Source organism: Temnothorax nylanderi, unplaced genomic scaffold (assembly GCF_030848795.1).
Source record: "Temnothorax nylanderi isolate EJ_2023f unplaced genomic scaffold, tnyl_v1.0 TNYL_tig0761_pilon, whole genome shotgun sequence".
NCBI lineage: Eukaryota > Metazoa > Arthropoda > Insecta > Hymenoptera > Formicidae > Temnothorax > Temnothorax nylanderi.
Window position 1 is genome coordinate 39,907 of NW_027249823.1, and position 16,886 is coordinate 56,792.

At 39.6% G+C, this 16,886-nt stretch overlaps 1 protein-coding gene across 1 annotated transcript; it reads right to left on the minus strand.

Annotated features, from left to right (window-relative positions):
- Positions 1–11,997: 11,997 nt before the first annotated feature.
- On the minus strand, positions 11,998–12,638 carry LOC139785236 (uncharacterized). Its single transcript, XM_071724405.1, has 2 exons — positions 12,335–12,638; positions 11,998–12,215 (listed from the first exon to the last, which is right to left on the minus strand). The coding sequence occupies exons 1-2, from the start codon at positions 12,636–12,638 to the stop codon at positions 11,998–12,000; spliced, it is 522 nt and encodes a 173-aa protein (XP_071580506.1).
- Positions 12,639–16,886: the final 4,248 nt, after the last annotated feature.

Here is a 16,886-nt window from a genome sequence, read left to right on the forward strand (position 1 = left end):
GATAGCGTAATGAGAGGCGTAGAAATTGAAAAAGATATAATAGTATCTATAACAAGCAGCAAATTATATGAGAGATAAAAATTAGAGATGGACAAAATCTCCAACAGCAACATACTTAGCGCGCCCGTTCTTTGTTTTCTTCTTCCTTCATTGAAAGAAAGGAGAAGTATTTCCCAAGGAGAACAAAAAGTCAAGATGATGTCATTGTGATATCAAAATGACGGGAAGAAGTCAGAGTTTGATCACTGACTTATTATGACTCCAAAATGACTGTATACAGTGACTCGTCATAAAATCATTACATGACGATATTTTGACTTTCAGGATTTTTATATTAATTTTTGAAAACATAATTTGTTCGACCACTTTCACAAATTGTTCTGAAAAAAAGTGAATCCCTCTGAAATTCACTTATCTATCTTCTAACTGGAAGCATCTACAAACGGGTTTTTTTTTTAATTTCTGCGAGGAGATTGCCTGGCACTTGATTGAAATTATTATATAATAATATTATATAATAACATTATCCAGTCGCATTGCTTTTTTACGGTCCAGGCATCGAAATTATTTGAAATTTTATTTTGATAAATTACTCCGAATATGTCTTTAAATATTATTACAAGTCCATTTTTATCTAAGTTTTTCGTTTTATATCGTGCTGAATATTATTGGTATGCATCATATTTTATGGATAACGCAACTGTAACACAAGTACAAAACACAAATTTAATGTAAACTTGTAAGTTTGATTTTTATATTGTTTTTTAAGGTATATTATGTTATTGGACAGTTATACTCTTTAGTAATTTGAGTAATTATTTCACCATAATTTATTTTGTCTTTTATTCTAATATATACGGAAATTTTGCTTTTTATATATATAACGCTAGATGAAATTATATATAATCATATATACGATTATATATACTTTTATATGAATCTTATATGTATCCATGAGTGCATATATGATCTCTTGTTTATATCTAGTTATATTTGGAATTATATATGTCCATAATGATATATGGATCCACACATAATTTTATATAAAGTACCAAATATTATATATAATCACATATAATCATATACATTTATATATAACTAGCTGGTTACCCGGGTTTCGCCCCGGAGAACATATGTAATAAGACACACAAATAGTCTCTCTCTCTCTCTCTCTCTCTCTCTCTCTCTCTCTCTCTCTCTCTCTCTCTCTCTCTCTCTCTCTCTCTCTCTCTCTCTCTCTCTCTCTCTCTCTCTCTCTCTCTCCTCTCTCTCTCTCTCTCTCTCTCTCTCTCTCTCTCCTCTCTCTCTCTCTCTCTCTCTCTCTCTCTCTCTCTCTCTCTCTCTCTCTCTCTCTCTCTCTCTCTCTCTCTCCCTCTCTCTCCCTCTCTCTCTCTCCCTCTCTCTCTTTCTCTCTCCCTCTCTCTCTCTCTCTCTCTCTCTCTCGCGCCGTCTTACGGTTGGTGACGTTTTCTCGACGAGTGTTCCCGGCAATATTTACGTCAATGAATTGCTTCCCAAATGTACTTACGATTTGCTGCAGCGGGTCAGGCGTGTTGCTAAAGAGAGAGCGTATAAGTTTGTCTGGGTGAGAGATGGCCAGATATGCGCTAGGCGTTCTGATGGGGAGCCTATTATTTTCGTTAATTCTGAGATTGATCTCGCCAAGCTCGTCTGACGGGTCCGACCTGCTCGTTCCTTGTCATCGATCGTTCGGCATAACCCAACACGTAATTCTTTATTGCTCCGCGTTGCTCAATTCAATGCTAATTCCTTACGAGGTCATATTGATTTCATTCGTCTATACTTTAGTACTAACTTTCATCATATTATCTCAGTATCTGAAACGTGGCTTCATGAGGGGGTGTCGGACGATCTTGTGGCTCTGGACGGCTATTTTCTTGTTCGTCATGATCGGGTGGGACGCGCAGGAGGGGGTGTTGCTTGCTTTGTGCATAAGTCATTAAAAGTCAAATTAATTGCAATCTCCTCTGGGGTCGATGTCAATGCTCCTGAATATCTAATAATGGAGATTCGTTTGCCGAGTGATGAAGTGATATTGTTTGCATCGGTATATAGGACCCCTAAGGGCCTTCTTTTTAATGACTTCGTCGAATCATTGACTGGCGTCTCTCATCTTTACAAACACATTATTATTGGCGGTGATTTAAACTGTAATCTCTTGGCGAACAGTTTTGAAGCTAATTACTTGCGTGAATTATTGTTAAGCTTATCTTTATATGTTGTCAGCTCGGATGCTACGTATCACACTGCTACTTCTGACTCGTGGCTTGATGTTTTTATTGTAGATGACTGTGACAAGGTTCAAGAGTTTTCCAAATCCCTGAGTCCATTCATTGCTGGACATGATCTCTTGGAACTTTCATTTTCACTTAATTGTAAGCTCGATATTAAGCGGTCCATGTTGCGACGTAGTTTTAAGAGTATGGACACTTCTGAGTTCCTTGAACATCTTCAATCTGTTGCTGCTGTGGTTCAGACGGAGATCGATGTTCTCTTGGATGAGTCTAATGTTGATGAGTCTTGTACCTTGCTGTCACGTACTTTACTTGGGGCACTTGATAGTCAAGTCGAGTTTAGTCTCTCCTCTCCGCTTTTTCACACCAAATCAGCTTAACTCATATTATGCCTCAGTCTCTAATTCTCTACCTCCCTGCTTGTATGCAGATTTCACTTCTGCCATGTCTTCTGTTTCTCGACCTTCTCATCGCCCTGAATTTGTCTTTTCTACTATTTCGTCTGACTTGGTGTACAAGATCATAACCAGTGAACCGCTTCACTCTTGTGCGTCGGGCTTTGACGGCATTCCGCTTCATGTTCTTCGTATTGCTTGGCCGGTTGTTTCTCAATGGCTCTTACCGCTGCTTAATCGCTCACTTGAGTCTTCCTTCTTTCCTTCAATGTGGAAACGCGCGCTGATTCGTCCTCTCTCGAAAATTCGTACTCCGCTGTCTCCGTCCGATACGAGACCCATCGCTAATTTGCCGGAAATGTCTAAAATCCTTGAAAGAATTGTAGCCTCACAAATCACAGATTACCTAAATAAATACAACCTCTTGAATCCTAGACAATCTGCGTATCGGGTGGGTCACAACACTCAATCTGCACTTCTACGTGTCTGTGATGATATTAAGAACGGAATTGACAATAGACTAATTACATTAATGATTCTATTTGATTTTAGTAAGGCATTCGATACTGTCCCACATCTAAGACTGCTCATCAAGTTGAAAGAAATCGGTTTTTCTGATGCGGTTCTCGCGTGGATTTTCTCTTATCTTACTGGCCGATATCAAGCTGTAGTGGATGATGAGGGTAATTTTTCTGAATGGTTATACACGTCTTCAGGCGTTCCTCAGGGCTCTGTACTTGGCCCACTTTTATTCGCTCTTTACATTAATGACATTGGTGGAATCCTGTCTTTTGTTTATCATATGCTATTTGCTGATGATATACAAATATATCTGCAATGTTCTTTGGCTAATATTCGTCATGCTCTGGAGCTTATTTCAAGAGATGCAAATGCGTTGTTCAACTATGCCAACTTGAATGGTCTTAAACTTAATCCGGCTAAATCAAAGGTAATCATATTCGCTAGTAGGTCTTATACTAATGATATTGACCTCGACTGCTTGCCACCTATTATTGTAAACCAGACGCCTTTGCCCTTTGTAAGTGAAGTGAGGAATCTGGGCGTGACATTCATGTCTAATTTATCATGGAAAAAACATATCTTACATGTCTCTTAGAAGGTTCATCATGCTTTGTACAAGCTTAAGTTTAATAAAAATTCTCTTTCTATCGGGTTAAGGATAAAGCTAGTATTGTCTCTAATTATGCCTCATATCGACTACTGCTGTCTGGTTTGTCATGGCTTGAGTGGAGAGTTGAACAATGCATTACAGAGACTTGTCAACTGTTGTATTCGTTTCATTTTTGATCTTAAGCGTGATGAACATATCACTCCGTTTAGACGCCAACTGAAGTGGCTTTCAGTTGAGAATAGGAGATTGTATTTTCTCGGCTGCCAAACGTTTCGTATACTTTATATGTCTTCTCCTTCTTATCTGAGGGAGAATTTCACTTTACTTGATCCATCGTTGAGGAGATCCGACCGCCATGCATCACAAACTTTTCATGTTCCTTCCCATAGAACAACCACATACAGAAACTCTTTTCATCTTTCCTCGATCTATTTCTGGCATTCTCTTCCTTGTAATATCACTTCGGCTTCTTCATTCCCTTCCTTCAAGAATCTTCTTAAGAAGTTTCTGTTTGCTAGCGAACTGTGATGCATTGGTCTGTCTTTCCTCAATTTCTTTTTTTTTATTATTAGTTTTAAGTGCGTTAGTTCTTAGTTTTATTTCTTACTTGTTGTATTAGTTTTAAGTGCGTTATTTTATACCGTAGTTATTCTATTTGTACTATCCAATATTGCAGTTTTCCTTGTTTCATTGCATTTCTAGTCTGCTAGTGCAATACACTGTGTAATTATGTATATTTGCCCTTTAGTCATGTTTGGGCATAATAAATCATATCATATCATATCATATCTCTCCCTCTCTCTCTCTCTCTCTCTCTCTCTCTCTCTCTCTCTCTCTCTCTCTCTCTCTCTCTCTCTCTCTCTCTCTCTCCTCTCTCTCTCTCTCTCTCTCCTCTCTCTCTCTCTCTCTCCTCTCCTCTCTCTCTCTCTCTCTCTGTTGAGTGTTGCTAAAGAGAGGTCGTATAAGTATGTCTGGGTAAGGAATGGTCAAATATGTGTTAGGTCTTCTGATGGTCAACCTGTTATTCATATTGATTCCGACACTGATCTAGCTAAGCTTATCTGACTGGTCCGACCGGCTCGTCCCTTGTTCTTTGATCGTTCGGCTTAATCAACATGTAATTCTTCTGGGATACGTTTTGCTGAACTCAACGCTTATTCCTTTCGTGGACATATCGACTTGCTTGCACGTGAAATTGGATAACATTGTTTCTGGTATAGAACTTCTAGTGCTTTCATTCCTTATTATTAGTTCGTAAATTGCGCTGCGCCTTAGTTCTTAGTTTTATATACACTATTTAGTTCTCTTTGGTAATACTGCTCCTTATCTTATTCTTTTTCACTGTACTTATTATTAGTTAAGTTGCGTTAGTTCTTAGTTTTTTTTACATGGTATATTATTGAGATTGCTGCTGCTTGCCTTATGAGAGAGAGCATGCACATCATACTAACTTCTGACCGCTATATTTCGCTTTTGTTTACATCTTATTGTATCTCTGCATCTTGTAACTGCTATATTATTGTAATTGCGATATTATTGTAACTGCTATATTACTTTTTTGCCCTTTAGCCTTTGCTTGGGCATAATAAATTATATCTATCTATCTATCTCTCTGTGAGTATCATTGCTTGTCTATTCTCCTTGCTCCTGCTTCAAGTGAATCTTTTTTCTGCCGTAAGCTGCCTTCGGGGCATTTTGTTGCAGGTATTGGCATGTCTTTTGCTGCTTGTTACGCACAATTGTTATTTTCCTGGTGCTTGCTACCTAATTAAGAGCATTTCTATGGCGAGTGTCATCGTTTGGTCTAACCTAACTCTTGGCTGTTCCTGTGGAAAACGTTGATCTCAGCTGCGCATGCGCCCGTCGTTGCCGATCTACTCTATCTTCACGCTATTTTCTGAGCACGTGCTATCGAGGCGACTGTTGATTGGCGGCTCTGGTTGATCTCTGCGACATCCTGTGCGATCTATACGCAACACGGTGCTCGATGTGAACTGACTTTTATTTTGATCTCTGATTGGCTACTTTTGATCTGCGTTATCTCATTGCATTGAGTGACGTGCCAAGTGTCTTTCACTTTTTGATCTATTACACGACTGATAACTCATGCTGCGTACGTGTGCCAGGTGTACTAAATCAATAGCTGGTCTATCTGTGTCGTGCGTGGAGTGCAAACGCGTTTTTCACCCGGGTTGCGTCAAGGCATACCTTATCACTAAATCTGCTAGTAACTGCTGCAGAGCTTGTTTGTCAGTCATGCCGCTTACGCCTAAGGATCCTCAGATATCTCGATCTGCCGATCACCACAGCTCTGCTTCTCCGAGCGCGGGGGCTGTTGCCCCTTCTGGTGCCCAATCGGAATCTATTGATGCATTGCTTCAGTTGATTCTGTCCAAACTCGATGAATTTGACAAGAAATTTACTGCCTGGTTTGACAGGTCTGACAAGAGAATTACTGCCTTTATCGACCAACAAGAGTCAGTAAACACGGATTTTGCGCGAAAACTTGATCAAATACCTGAGCTCCTGAAAATCATTACAAATTACGGCGAGAGAATCGCGGCGTTAGAGGCTCAGAATGCTAAATTGGAGCAAGATAATGTTAAGCTTATTCGTGAGATTCATGACTCGAAGTCTGCTCAGTCTTTTCAGGGAACTCATGGTGGAAATGAGTTGATCATATCTGGTCTACCATCGGCATTATCCGTTGCTCCATCTGAGCTCACCAAGAATGTGCTAGAGGCTTTAGAAGTCCCAGACTTATCATGCCATATTCTCGGCGTTAGAGCTGTTAAGAAAGCGTTGTCAGTGACTTCCACAGTTGCTGCATCTTCTAGCTCGATCATTGTCACCTTGGCCTCGAGTGCCGTTCGCGATCTTGTTATTTCCAAAAAGCGGGCAAAGGGTGTACTTAAACAAAAAGACGTATGCGGTGGTAACTCAGATTGTAACATTTATGTCAATGAGTTGTTATCCAAGAGCACATATGATATATTACAACGGGCTAAGAGTATTGCTAAGGAGAGGTCGTATAAGTATGTCTGGGTAACGAACGGCCAGATATGTGCTAAATATTCCGATGGTGAACCTGTTATCCATATTGATTCCGATACTGATCTTGTTAAGCTCGTTTATCGTTCGGCATAATGCAACATGTAAATTTTCTTATTTGTATTGCTCAAATTTAACGCTAATTCCCTTTGTGGACATATCGACTTGCTTGCGCATGGAATTGGATAACATCAGTTTTCAGTTTTTGCTATAGGGCTTAGTGCTTTCTTACCTTGTTATTAGTTTGTAGATTGCGATGTGCTTCAGTTCTTAATTTTATATACACTATTTAGTTCGCTTAGTATTACTTGCTTCTTATCATATTCTATTTTCATTGTACTTATTATTAGTTAAGTTGCGCTAGTTCTTAGTTTTTATAGTGTATATTATTGAAATTGGTTATATTTTATTGCACCGTACTCTACATCCTGTCAATTGTTTTTATGCAGGATCATTGGTTGCTCGTCTTATGAGAGAGAGCATGCTCATGCTTTGTATTTACAGTACTGTACTTCTATCAAACTCACATCAACTTCTGTCTTTTATATTTTTATATATATATATTTTTTGTATTATTCATCACTTGCCTAAAGTCTTTCGACTATGGCATAATAAAAAGCAATCAATCAATCAATCCCTCTCTCTCTCTCCCTCTCTCTCTCTCCCTCTCTCTATCTCCCTCTCTCTCTCTCCCTCCCTCTCTCTCTCTCTCTCTCTCTCCCTCTACCCCTACTTTATGTATAATTCTTTGAAATTCAATCAATTATTTCCCAAAAAATTGGAAAAATTATAAAAACCGGTTTCCAAAAAGATCAGTAACAAAAACTATACACATCATGGCGCTCCCCGGAAAATTCTACCCCTACTTCATATACAATTTTTTAAGATTCGGTCAATTAATTCCCGAAAAATTGAAAAAATTTCGGTACCGGCTTTCAAAAAGATCGGTAACGAAAAATTATACACTTTATAGCACTCCCTGGAAAATTCTACCCCTGTTTAATCTATAATTCTTTGAGATTCGGTCAATTATTTCCCGAAAAATTAGAAAAATTAGAAAAACCGGTTTCCAGAAAATCGATAACAAAAAACTATACACATAGTGGCACTCCCCGGAAAATTCTACCCCTATTTCATATACTTCTGGTAAAAATTCGGTTTAGGGGTTTGAGATTCGGTCAATTATTTCTCGAAAAATTAGAGAAATTAAAAAAACCGGTTTCCAGAAAATCGGTAACGAAAAACTATACACATAGTGGCACTCCCCGGAAAATTCTACCCCTATTTCATATACTTTTGGTGAAAATTCGATTCAGGAGTTTGGGCTGGGCGTTGATGAGTGAGTGAGTGAGTCAGTGAGTCAGTCAGGACATCTTCCTTTATATATATAGATTTTGTAAACTTTTATTCATTTCATAACATGTCTGCATTCTGAGCAACATATGAGCCCGCATCTGTGTCTATTCTTGCTATCATGTTTTTAATAAACGTGAGTACAATATGTACTCAGAACGAACACATTTTGCTATCTGGGATATCACTACAATAATATTATTCATGTTACTACAACATACTTTTTGCATACACAATATATTTTTCGTTAATGCGACTATTTTTTTGTAGTTTATCCAACGATTTACTACAAAGTACAAATTATACATATTTTTTTTAGTTTATATAACTTATTTATTGATCAGTGTGCCTTTGTCACCCGTGGGCTGCTGACATGCTTTTCCCACACATACTACGTCTTTTACATATGACGCGCAAACTTGTAAGTTATTTAAATTTGTCAATTTATATTTTATACTTTTCTTTTTATATTTTTTTTTATCTAATTTTAGTTCTTGACTTTTGGATTGTTGGCACAATGCCAGGACTGAATTGTTTGTAAGAGATAGAACACTTGATAAGGACCGAAAGTGACGGTCGAAACGTCGTGAGATAATAAAACTTCTATATTGCCAGTCAGCGTCGATTATTACTACTCCTTTTTATTTTATTCACTGGCGAAGAAAAGGTTTCTTTATTGGTTATTTATTATTGTTATTACAACTTTATGATACATAGTTGTCCACAAATTTCTAGTTGCTGGTACGACTTTTTTCTCTGAGTGTAGAGAAAACCTTTCTCTACATTTTCATAGCAGGAACGATCCTTTATACTGTATAGTTTCTTTGTAATAAGTAAAATACGAACATGCTGCATTGTAGCCAGCTTGCCCCGATAGTAGGGTAAGTTGGCTGTACGACAAAAGTCTATGTTAAATTAATGAAAACGTAATAGAAATACAAAACGCATAGCAGATGTACTTCTTGATAAAGATGTATATCTTTTAAAGTTATTTTGTAATAATTAAATAGCAAAATGCTGTTGCAGAAAATTGTAAACTATTTTAGATGTAGCTTTCTTCGATATAAAAATATTAAATATAAATTAGCCCGTTTTCCTTTACGTGTGGATGTCCAACAGAGCCTCAACTTTCTAATTTAAATATAAATATGTATATCTAGCTTCTATCAGCATTGTAAGTAGCAAATCACATATTCACACACGTCTCACACTCGCGGCAACAGCAAGTCAAGCTAAACGTACCTTAATATAAGTCAACATATCCCATCTTTACATATGTTTGATTTCAGTCATTTTATTACAATAAATTACTGTTGTTACTCAAAATAGCATAGTCGAATATAGTAACAGAAACTTTTCTTTTAAGGGCCCTGGATATCCATGTCAGCCATCTTGAATTGAAACGATAAAATATGGACAATTCTTACGGAAGATCTCAAATAAGAAGGAGTCACCGTACGATTGAATATAAGTGCTCAAATGAAAGATGAAAGCATATTGTATGTTTACCTGCTTATTAATTTGCTGGTCCTAATATAGAAATTGTAGTAACAGTCCAATGAAAAATTGACAGCTGATGCGGTCGGCGTAGCACTGTTCTGGAAAACGGTTTATGGCACTTTATTGGATTATTATTTGAGGCAAATGGACAGCACATTGACATAACCAACAAACTGAAGCTCAATAATGCACAATTTTTAGTACGATTAATGAGTTATTTTACCAATGAGATCTTTCGCAAGACAATTGTCCACTTTTTGACGTGTTTTCCGCCGCGAGCCACTCGAGAGTCGACTGGTGGGGCACACTCACACAAGAGAAAGAACGTATCTGAGTGCACAGGTACGTGCTTTCTTTTGTGTGCGTTTCCCCCACGAGCCGACTCTCGAGTGACTCGCGGCTTAAATCTACCAGCTGTGTATCAAGCTACGAAGCTTCCTCCAGTAGATGTCGTGTCACTCGACCGCTGTATTTTCCGAGACTATCCAGGGGCCTTAACTAACAATAATACTTTGATTTACTGTTAAGGGCAGGTGACTACGAATCAATTACACAAAGGATGTACGAGAAATACGCGATGGTTTTAATCAGAGAAAAGGCCACAATACAACGTCGAACCAGTCGAAAGTAAGAGGATGTAAGAACGCAAGAGACAAAAGAGGGGAACGTGGACGGGCAGGGTGCCAAACTGTTAAACTGTAAATTTGTGGCGTTGGTGACTTGCTTAGAAAGATTGTGATTGTTCGGCAAAGACAATAATCCCTAACACTCCCGCTTTGGCTTTGCCGCTGCTATCCCCGTCCTCTCTCGTCTTCTTCTCCAAGAGGATGTTTGGCATGGACTCCCAGCGCCTCCCGAAGGTGTTGACATTGCTGTCGTGGAAGTGGCTTGGTCAAAATATCCGCGTGCTGTTCCTTTGATGCAACATACTCCAATGTGTACTGTTTTTCTTCATATCGTTCCCGCACATAATGAAATCGAACGTCGATATGTTTGACCTTCTTATGGAATACGGGATTCTTGATGAGACTTATGGCGCTCTGGTTGTCCATGATCAATGTTGTTGGAACGTCCTTGACATTCAAAAGCTCTTTGACGAGGCTTTTCATCCACATAATCTCCTTCGCAGTCTGACATGCCGCCATGTACTCCGCGTCCGTAGTGGATATCGCGACGACCTGCTGCCTCTGCGAGTTCCATGAGATGGTGTTTGATGCGAGTTTTAGAATGTACCCCGTCGTTGATCTCCGTGTTTCTAAGTTTCCAGCGTAATCTGCGTCGCTATATGCTAGTAATTCTTTCTTCTGTCAGCATTTGAATTGAAGTCCGTAGTTTGTTGTACCTTTGAGATACTTCAAAATACTTTTGACAGCTTTCCAATGTATCGTTAAAGGCTTCTCCAGGTATCGGCTAACTTGATTCACCGCGTACACAATATCTGGCCTTGTTGCCACTGCCAAATACATAAGGCTTCCCACTGCTTCACGATACGGTGCTGTTGTGACATCATTTTGGTCTCCCGCTTGCGCCGGTGAGTATAGTTCTTGGTGTGGATCTGCTGGGATCGCTACTGGATTTTCGTCTTCCATTCTGAATCGTTCTAGTATCCTTTTTGCATATGTTTCCTGATGTAGAAAAATTGATCCGTCGATTCCTCGTTCGATATGCATGTTCAAGAAAAGATTTGCCTCGTTGTACGTTATTTCGAACTCCTTTTTAAGCTCGCTAAGAAGTTTGTCGATCAAAGATTCATCCCTCGCTGCAATCAGTCCGTTGTCTATGTAGATTGCCAAAATCAGTTTTTGGTCTTGGCTCGTGAATACACACGGGTCTGCGCTTGTTGCCTTCAACTTGAACTTTTTCAAAAATTTAGTAAAGCGCTTGTTCCAATTGCGTGAAGCCTGCCTCAGTCCATACAAACTGCGTTTCAGCCTGCAGACTCTTCCACTTCTGTCGTTGTATCCTTCCGGTTGCTCCATGTAAATTATTTCCTCGATTTCACCGTAAAGGAAGGCAGTTTTTACATCAAATTGCTTTAACTGCATGTGCTCGGACGAAGCCACGGCAAGGGTAGCTCGGATCGAATCGAATCGAACTACGGAGCTGAAGGTTTCTTGGTAGTCAATTCCCTCCCGCTGCTTGAATCCACGCGCGACTAGCTCGCTTTGTATCGTCGGACGTCGCCGTTGGCATCCTTCTTTAGCTTATACGTCCATTTGCAATCTATGACTCTTGAATCCTTTGGCGCTTCTACAAGCTCCCACACTTGGTTCTTTGTTAGTGATTCGATCTCCTCGTTCATTGCTGCCCGCTATTTCGCTGCTTCTTCGCTCCTGATAGCTTCTTGATAGGAGAGAGGTTCTTGGCTCGTGGCTAGGAAAGGATTATTCACGTTGGCAAGTTGATATCTTGTTGGTGCTTTCAGAGTCGTTCTGTCTCTGAGTTGATATCCTCTGTCCGGTGATTGATCTTGATCGTTGTCGGGGTTTACTTCTCCCACTGCGTCCTCAAATTCGACAAGCTCGCCATCTGATTTAGATGCATCTTCATTCCTTTGTATCTCGGGTTCCTATTCCTTGTCGCTTATCGTCGATTTGGTTTCGGAGTCGGAGTCCTCATTTTCGTTCAGATTTTGTTTTTCGTTGAACCATATCTCGTCATCTTCACGTTTTCCAGGTGCAACAGCCCGATTAATTCTTCCTGAGCAACATCCCTCACCGTCTCGATTTTGTTGTTGTCGGGAAACCATACGCGAAATCCTTTAATCTCGTCGCCATGTTCAACAAAGTATCCCTTTTTCGCTTTAGTGTCCAATGCTCGACGTTTCTCTTTCGGCACGTGGACGTAGACCTCTTCAACAAAAACATGTAGATGTTTTATTTCCGGTTTCCGTTGAAACCAGAGTTCCCATGACGTGACTCCTTTGACGCTGCTCGTCCCAGTGTGATTCATCACGCTGTGTTTATAGCTTCCGCCCAAAATATCGCACTAAAACCACCGTCCAGCATAAGTGTGCGCCGCTTCCTTTAGGGTGCGATTGTCTCTTTCCGCAGAACCATTTTGTTCGGGAGTGTATTTCACCGTCCGCTGATGCCTCATTCCGAGCTTATCTGTTATTGCTTTCATCTCGCTGTTAACGAATTCAAGGCCGTTGTCCGTTCGAAGAATCCGTACTCCTCTTGGGCAGTGTTTCTCAGCCATTTTGAGAAACTTTTCCACATAGCTCGCCGTCTTTGCCTTGCTTTCGATAAAATAAACCACTCTAAAGTGCGAGTAGTCGTCCTTAAGCAGAAGATAATAACTCGAACCTCCAAGAGATTTAGTAGGCATGGAACCACAGAGGTCCGCATGTATTATTTCACCAATGCTTGCTGTTGTTGTGTCACTTTCTGGAAAGCTGAGTCGGTGCATCTTCCCTACGGTGCATCTTCCCTACGGTGCACGCTTCACAAAAGTGATCTATTTTATCTTTAACCGGTATTTGGAATCTGTTAAGGATCTGTTTTACGTGCCTGTAGTTTTGATGGGCTAGTCTCTCATGCCAATCCTTAAGCGAAACTGTTGAGGTTACGTGAGCTTGTTGTGATTCCTGTATTGATTGCTTCAGCTCAACGTTCTCGAATTGCATGATGTACAGTTTCCCTCTGCGCAAGCCCCTGACGACGACTTTCCTATTTTTAGTCAACTCACACGTAGAAACCGTAGACTGCATCTTAAGACCTTTATCCAATGCGGCTCCCAATGAGAATAGGTTATATTTCAATTTTGGCACGTACAGCACGTCGACCAGATGATTTTCGTTCCAGTTCTCTCCATCGAACATGGTGATGTTGATACTTCCCCTTCCGTGAGCCTCAATGCAGCCACCGTCGCCAATGTGCACAGGAGAAGGAGAATCAAAATCCTCGTACGTGGTGTACCAATCTCTTCGGCTGGTCATATGGTCGCTGGCTCCAGAGTCCAATATCCAATCTGTAACTTTTACATTTTGTGTAACTTCTAATGAAAGGGCATCACATACTAACCCTTCGCCGTGCAGTTTATTCTTCGATGTGCTGTCGTCTTTCTTCGGGTCCTTCTTCGGCCTTTGTTCATCATCGCCTTTTCTCTGCGAGCACTCTCTGGCCCAATGCCCGGGTTCTCCACACACGTAACATTTTCCGGGTTTTGACGTGTTTCTTGGCTTGCCATTTCTGCCTCGCCTTGATTTCCCTCGCTGCGCATTTGATGAGAGAGCGTTTCCGTTTTTATCCTCTCGTGACGTATGTCTCGACTCTCCGGTTATGAGCCTCGCTTTAAGGTTCTCCAAGGTGCGTTCTTCTGCTGATGTCGATTCCCACGCGCTGACAAGGTGTCGATAACCTGCGGGTAAGGTCATGAGAATTTTAGTAATAATCATTGAGTCTGCGATTTCACCCATCAGTTTCAATCTGTGCGCTATATCCTCTAGTTTGGCGATGTGCGTAGCGATGTCGTCCGAGTTCTTTTTAGATGCGTTGTACCACTCTCGTTGAAGCATGTGCACGCTTAAATTGCTTCTGACTTCTGTTCGTAGATCGAGGTTAGTTTCAGCCACATTTCAGCTGCCGTCGTGCAGTTAATTATGTGAAGCGTTGGTTGGTCTCCTACCGTCGTCACGATCACCTTTTGAGCTATTGCGTCAGTTTTGATCCATGCTGCAAGATTCCTCGTATATGCTGCACGCGCTGCGGCATCCGCTGTATCGCCCGGGTTTACCGGCTTTTCCTCTGTTCCTAGCGCGACGTCCAATGCTCCATGTGAATTGAGGATTACTCTAATCTGGAACTTCCAGACACTCCAATTCTCAATATTTTTGAGTTTAGCTACTCTCAGAAGTTCGCTTTCCATTTATTTTTGATTATTATATTCCACTGTTGCACGAGGGCGGGAAATAACCTCAAAAAAGATCGGCTCGATTTATTCTCACTTCGATGATCCGCCTTTTCTTTAAAAATATCTCTCATATGATTCGCCTGGGCCCATAACCTGTTAAGGGCAGGTGACTACGAATCAATTACACAAAGGATGTACAAAAAATACTCGATGGTTTTAATCAGAGAAAAGGCCACAATACAACGTCGAACCAGTCGAATGTAAGAGAATGTAAAAACGCAAGAGATAAAAGAGGGGAACGCTGACAGGCAGGGTGCCAAACTGTTAAACTGTAAATTTGTGGCGTTGGTGACTTGCTTAGAGAGATTGTGATTGGTCGGCAAAGACAATAATCCCTAACATTTACTTCTCAAGCTGAAGAACATTAATACGATATTTTGAAACGCTCAAAAATTTACTTGCCACCTCTTGAATCAGAGTTTTCTTTTTTTTTTATTGTAATACTTGTTTGATTTAAATAAAACTTTGGGAAAAGTACCTATGTCATAAAAGAGATATTTTGGGTCTGTTTTCTGTTGCTGAACTGGCTGCACTAGTTCAGAGTTTATCTTTTTCCTTCCAATGTCACAATGTGGAGTAACAAAGATAAACTAGCACAACCAGTTCAGCAATAGAAAACAGACCCTTTGTGATAACTTTTCCATTGTTTCTTTCCATAAATACATAAACGGAACGCATTGCCAATCTGCCCCTTGTGCCAACGAGCCCCAATCTTCCCTAAGTTAGAGTGAGACAAGTATATTTTGTTTCACTTTAACTTATTGCACTGTGTACCAGTTCAGGAATTTCTTCGAAAAAGAATAGATGCCATAGATGGTATAGTATAGATGCATAAAGCTTCTAGAACCTTCTCACGCATGTCTCAAATACGTCATAAACACGTTCAAAAGACGTAAAAAGTAGGAATTTTAAAATTTCTTTATTATTAAAAAAACGTTTCTATAATAGTTTCTTAAACGTTATTTTATCGGAAAAGAAACGTTCCATCAAACGTTTTTTGAATGGACATTTTTACTCATGAGAAACGTTTCTAGAAATCGGTTATAAAATGTTTCGGAAAAACGCTTATAAAACATTTTTGAAACGTGTATGTGCTACCTTATCGATCGGTTAAATAACTACCTTTCACTGTAAAAATGAAACGTTTTTAAACGTTTCCTGACAACTTGCAATCATCATAACATATTGTTTTTGCTATTGTCGCTCGATCTATTTTCCTACAATTTTTTTCAAATTTAACAAGAATGAGACACAACTTTTTTATTTAAAAGTTGCATATATGCGAGATTGACCGATGTACTACACGAGAAATAAATTTTTTTGTCGTAAATCGCGACAGCCGAAGATATATATTCTATCATGTTTCTAATAAAAGGGGTCCCTGATTTAAAAATTCATGATTCAATAAAACTGGAGATATATGAAAAACGTCTTAAGAAATAATGCGTCATTTTTGGCGCATAAACGATGAACTTTTGCAAATACAAAGTTGTTTATTATTGCTGTTGCAAAAGATATTTGTAACCTTATAATAAATGTTAGTTAACGTTTCACTTTAAGAATATGGCCGGTTATTCATAATCAGATCTTATATATAAGATCGTCTTAAATTTATCTTTTGATACTCCGTAGCCAATAAAACGAGTCGTTCAGCATCTAAAGATAAACTTAAGACGATCTTAAATATAAGATCTGACTATGAATACCGGCCTGTTACCTTTTATCGAAACTTGTATCTTTATATGTTTACCACGTCCTGTTTCTTTAAAAACCCAGAGACATTTGACGCGTTAATCGATACGGTGTCTTCGCGCACTTCGTGACACCGAGAATATGAAATAATAATACGAGGTATCTTCAAAGCTTTAAAACATACAGAGATATTATTACAAATTCTATTTATTCGTGCGGTTTTTTCTAGCTAAGGCGTGTATTTTATATTGATGTCGCTGCCATACGGCGCACCTTTAAGTATCCCATAGAACGAGCTTTTAACGGAATACTAAAGAAGCTTTTGAGGAAGAGAAAGAGAGAGAGAGAGAGAGAGAGAGAGAGAGAGAAAGAGACCGGGTGAGAAAGATACTGCTCTAGCGAGACGAATATATTTACGGATTCCTATTCTGTATAATACACACAAAGCCATGGATTTCTTTGACACGCGGTATTTCAAAATTAACAAGTTCTTCCTATCTTTCACCGGCCTGTGGCCGTATCAAAAACCTTTTATGAAACTTTTAACTCGGTCGTTCGCTATATTTGGCTTTACGACAATGTTAATGCCGCAGG

Bases quoted from the DNA above. Each gene is read 5' to 3' on its own strand.
- LOC139785236 (XM_071724405.1), bottom strand. From the start codon at position 12,638: ATGAATCACACTGGGACGAGCAGCGTCAAAGGAGTCACGTCATGGGAA. The intron at 12,216-12,334 runs GTTCAACGAAAA...CATCTAAATCAG, and splicing joins CGTGAAGATGACGAGATATG to ATGGCGAGCTTGTCGAATTT.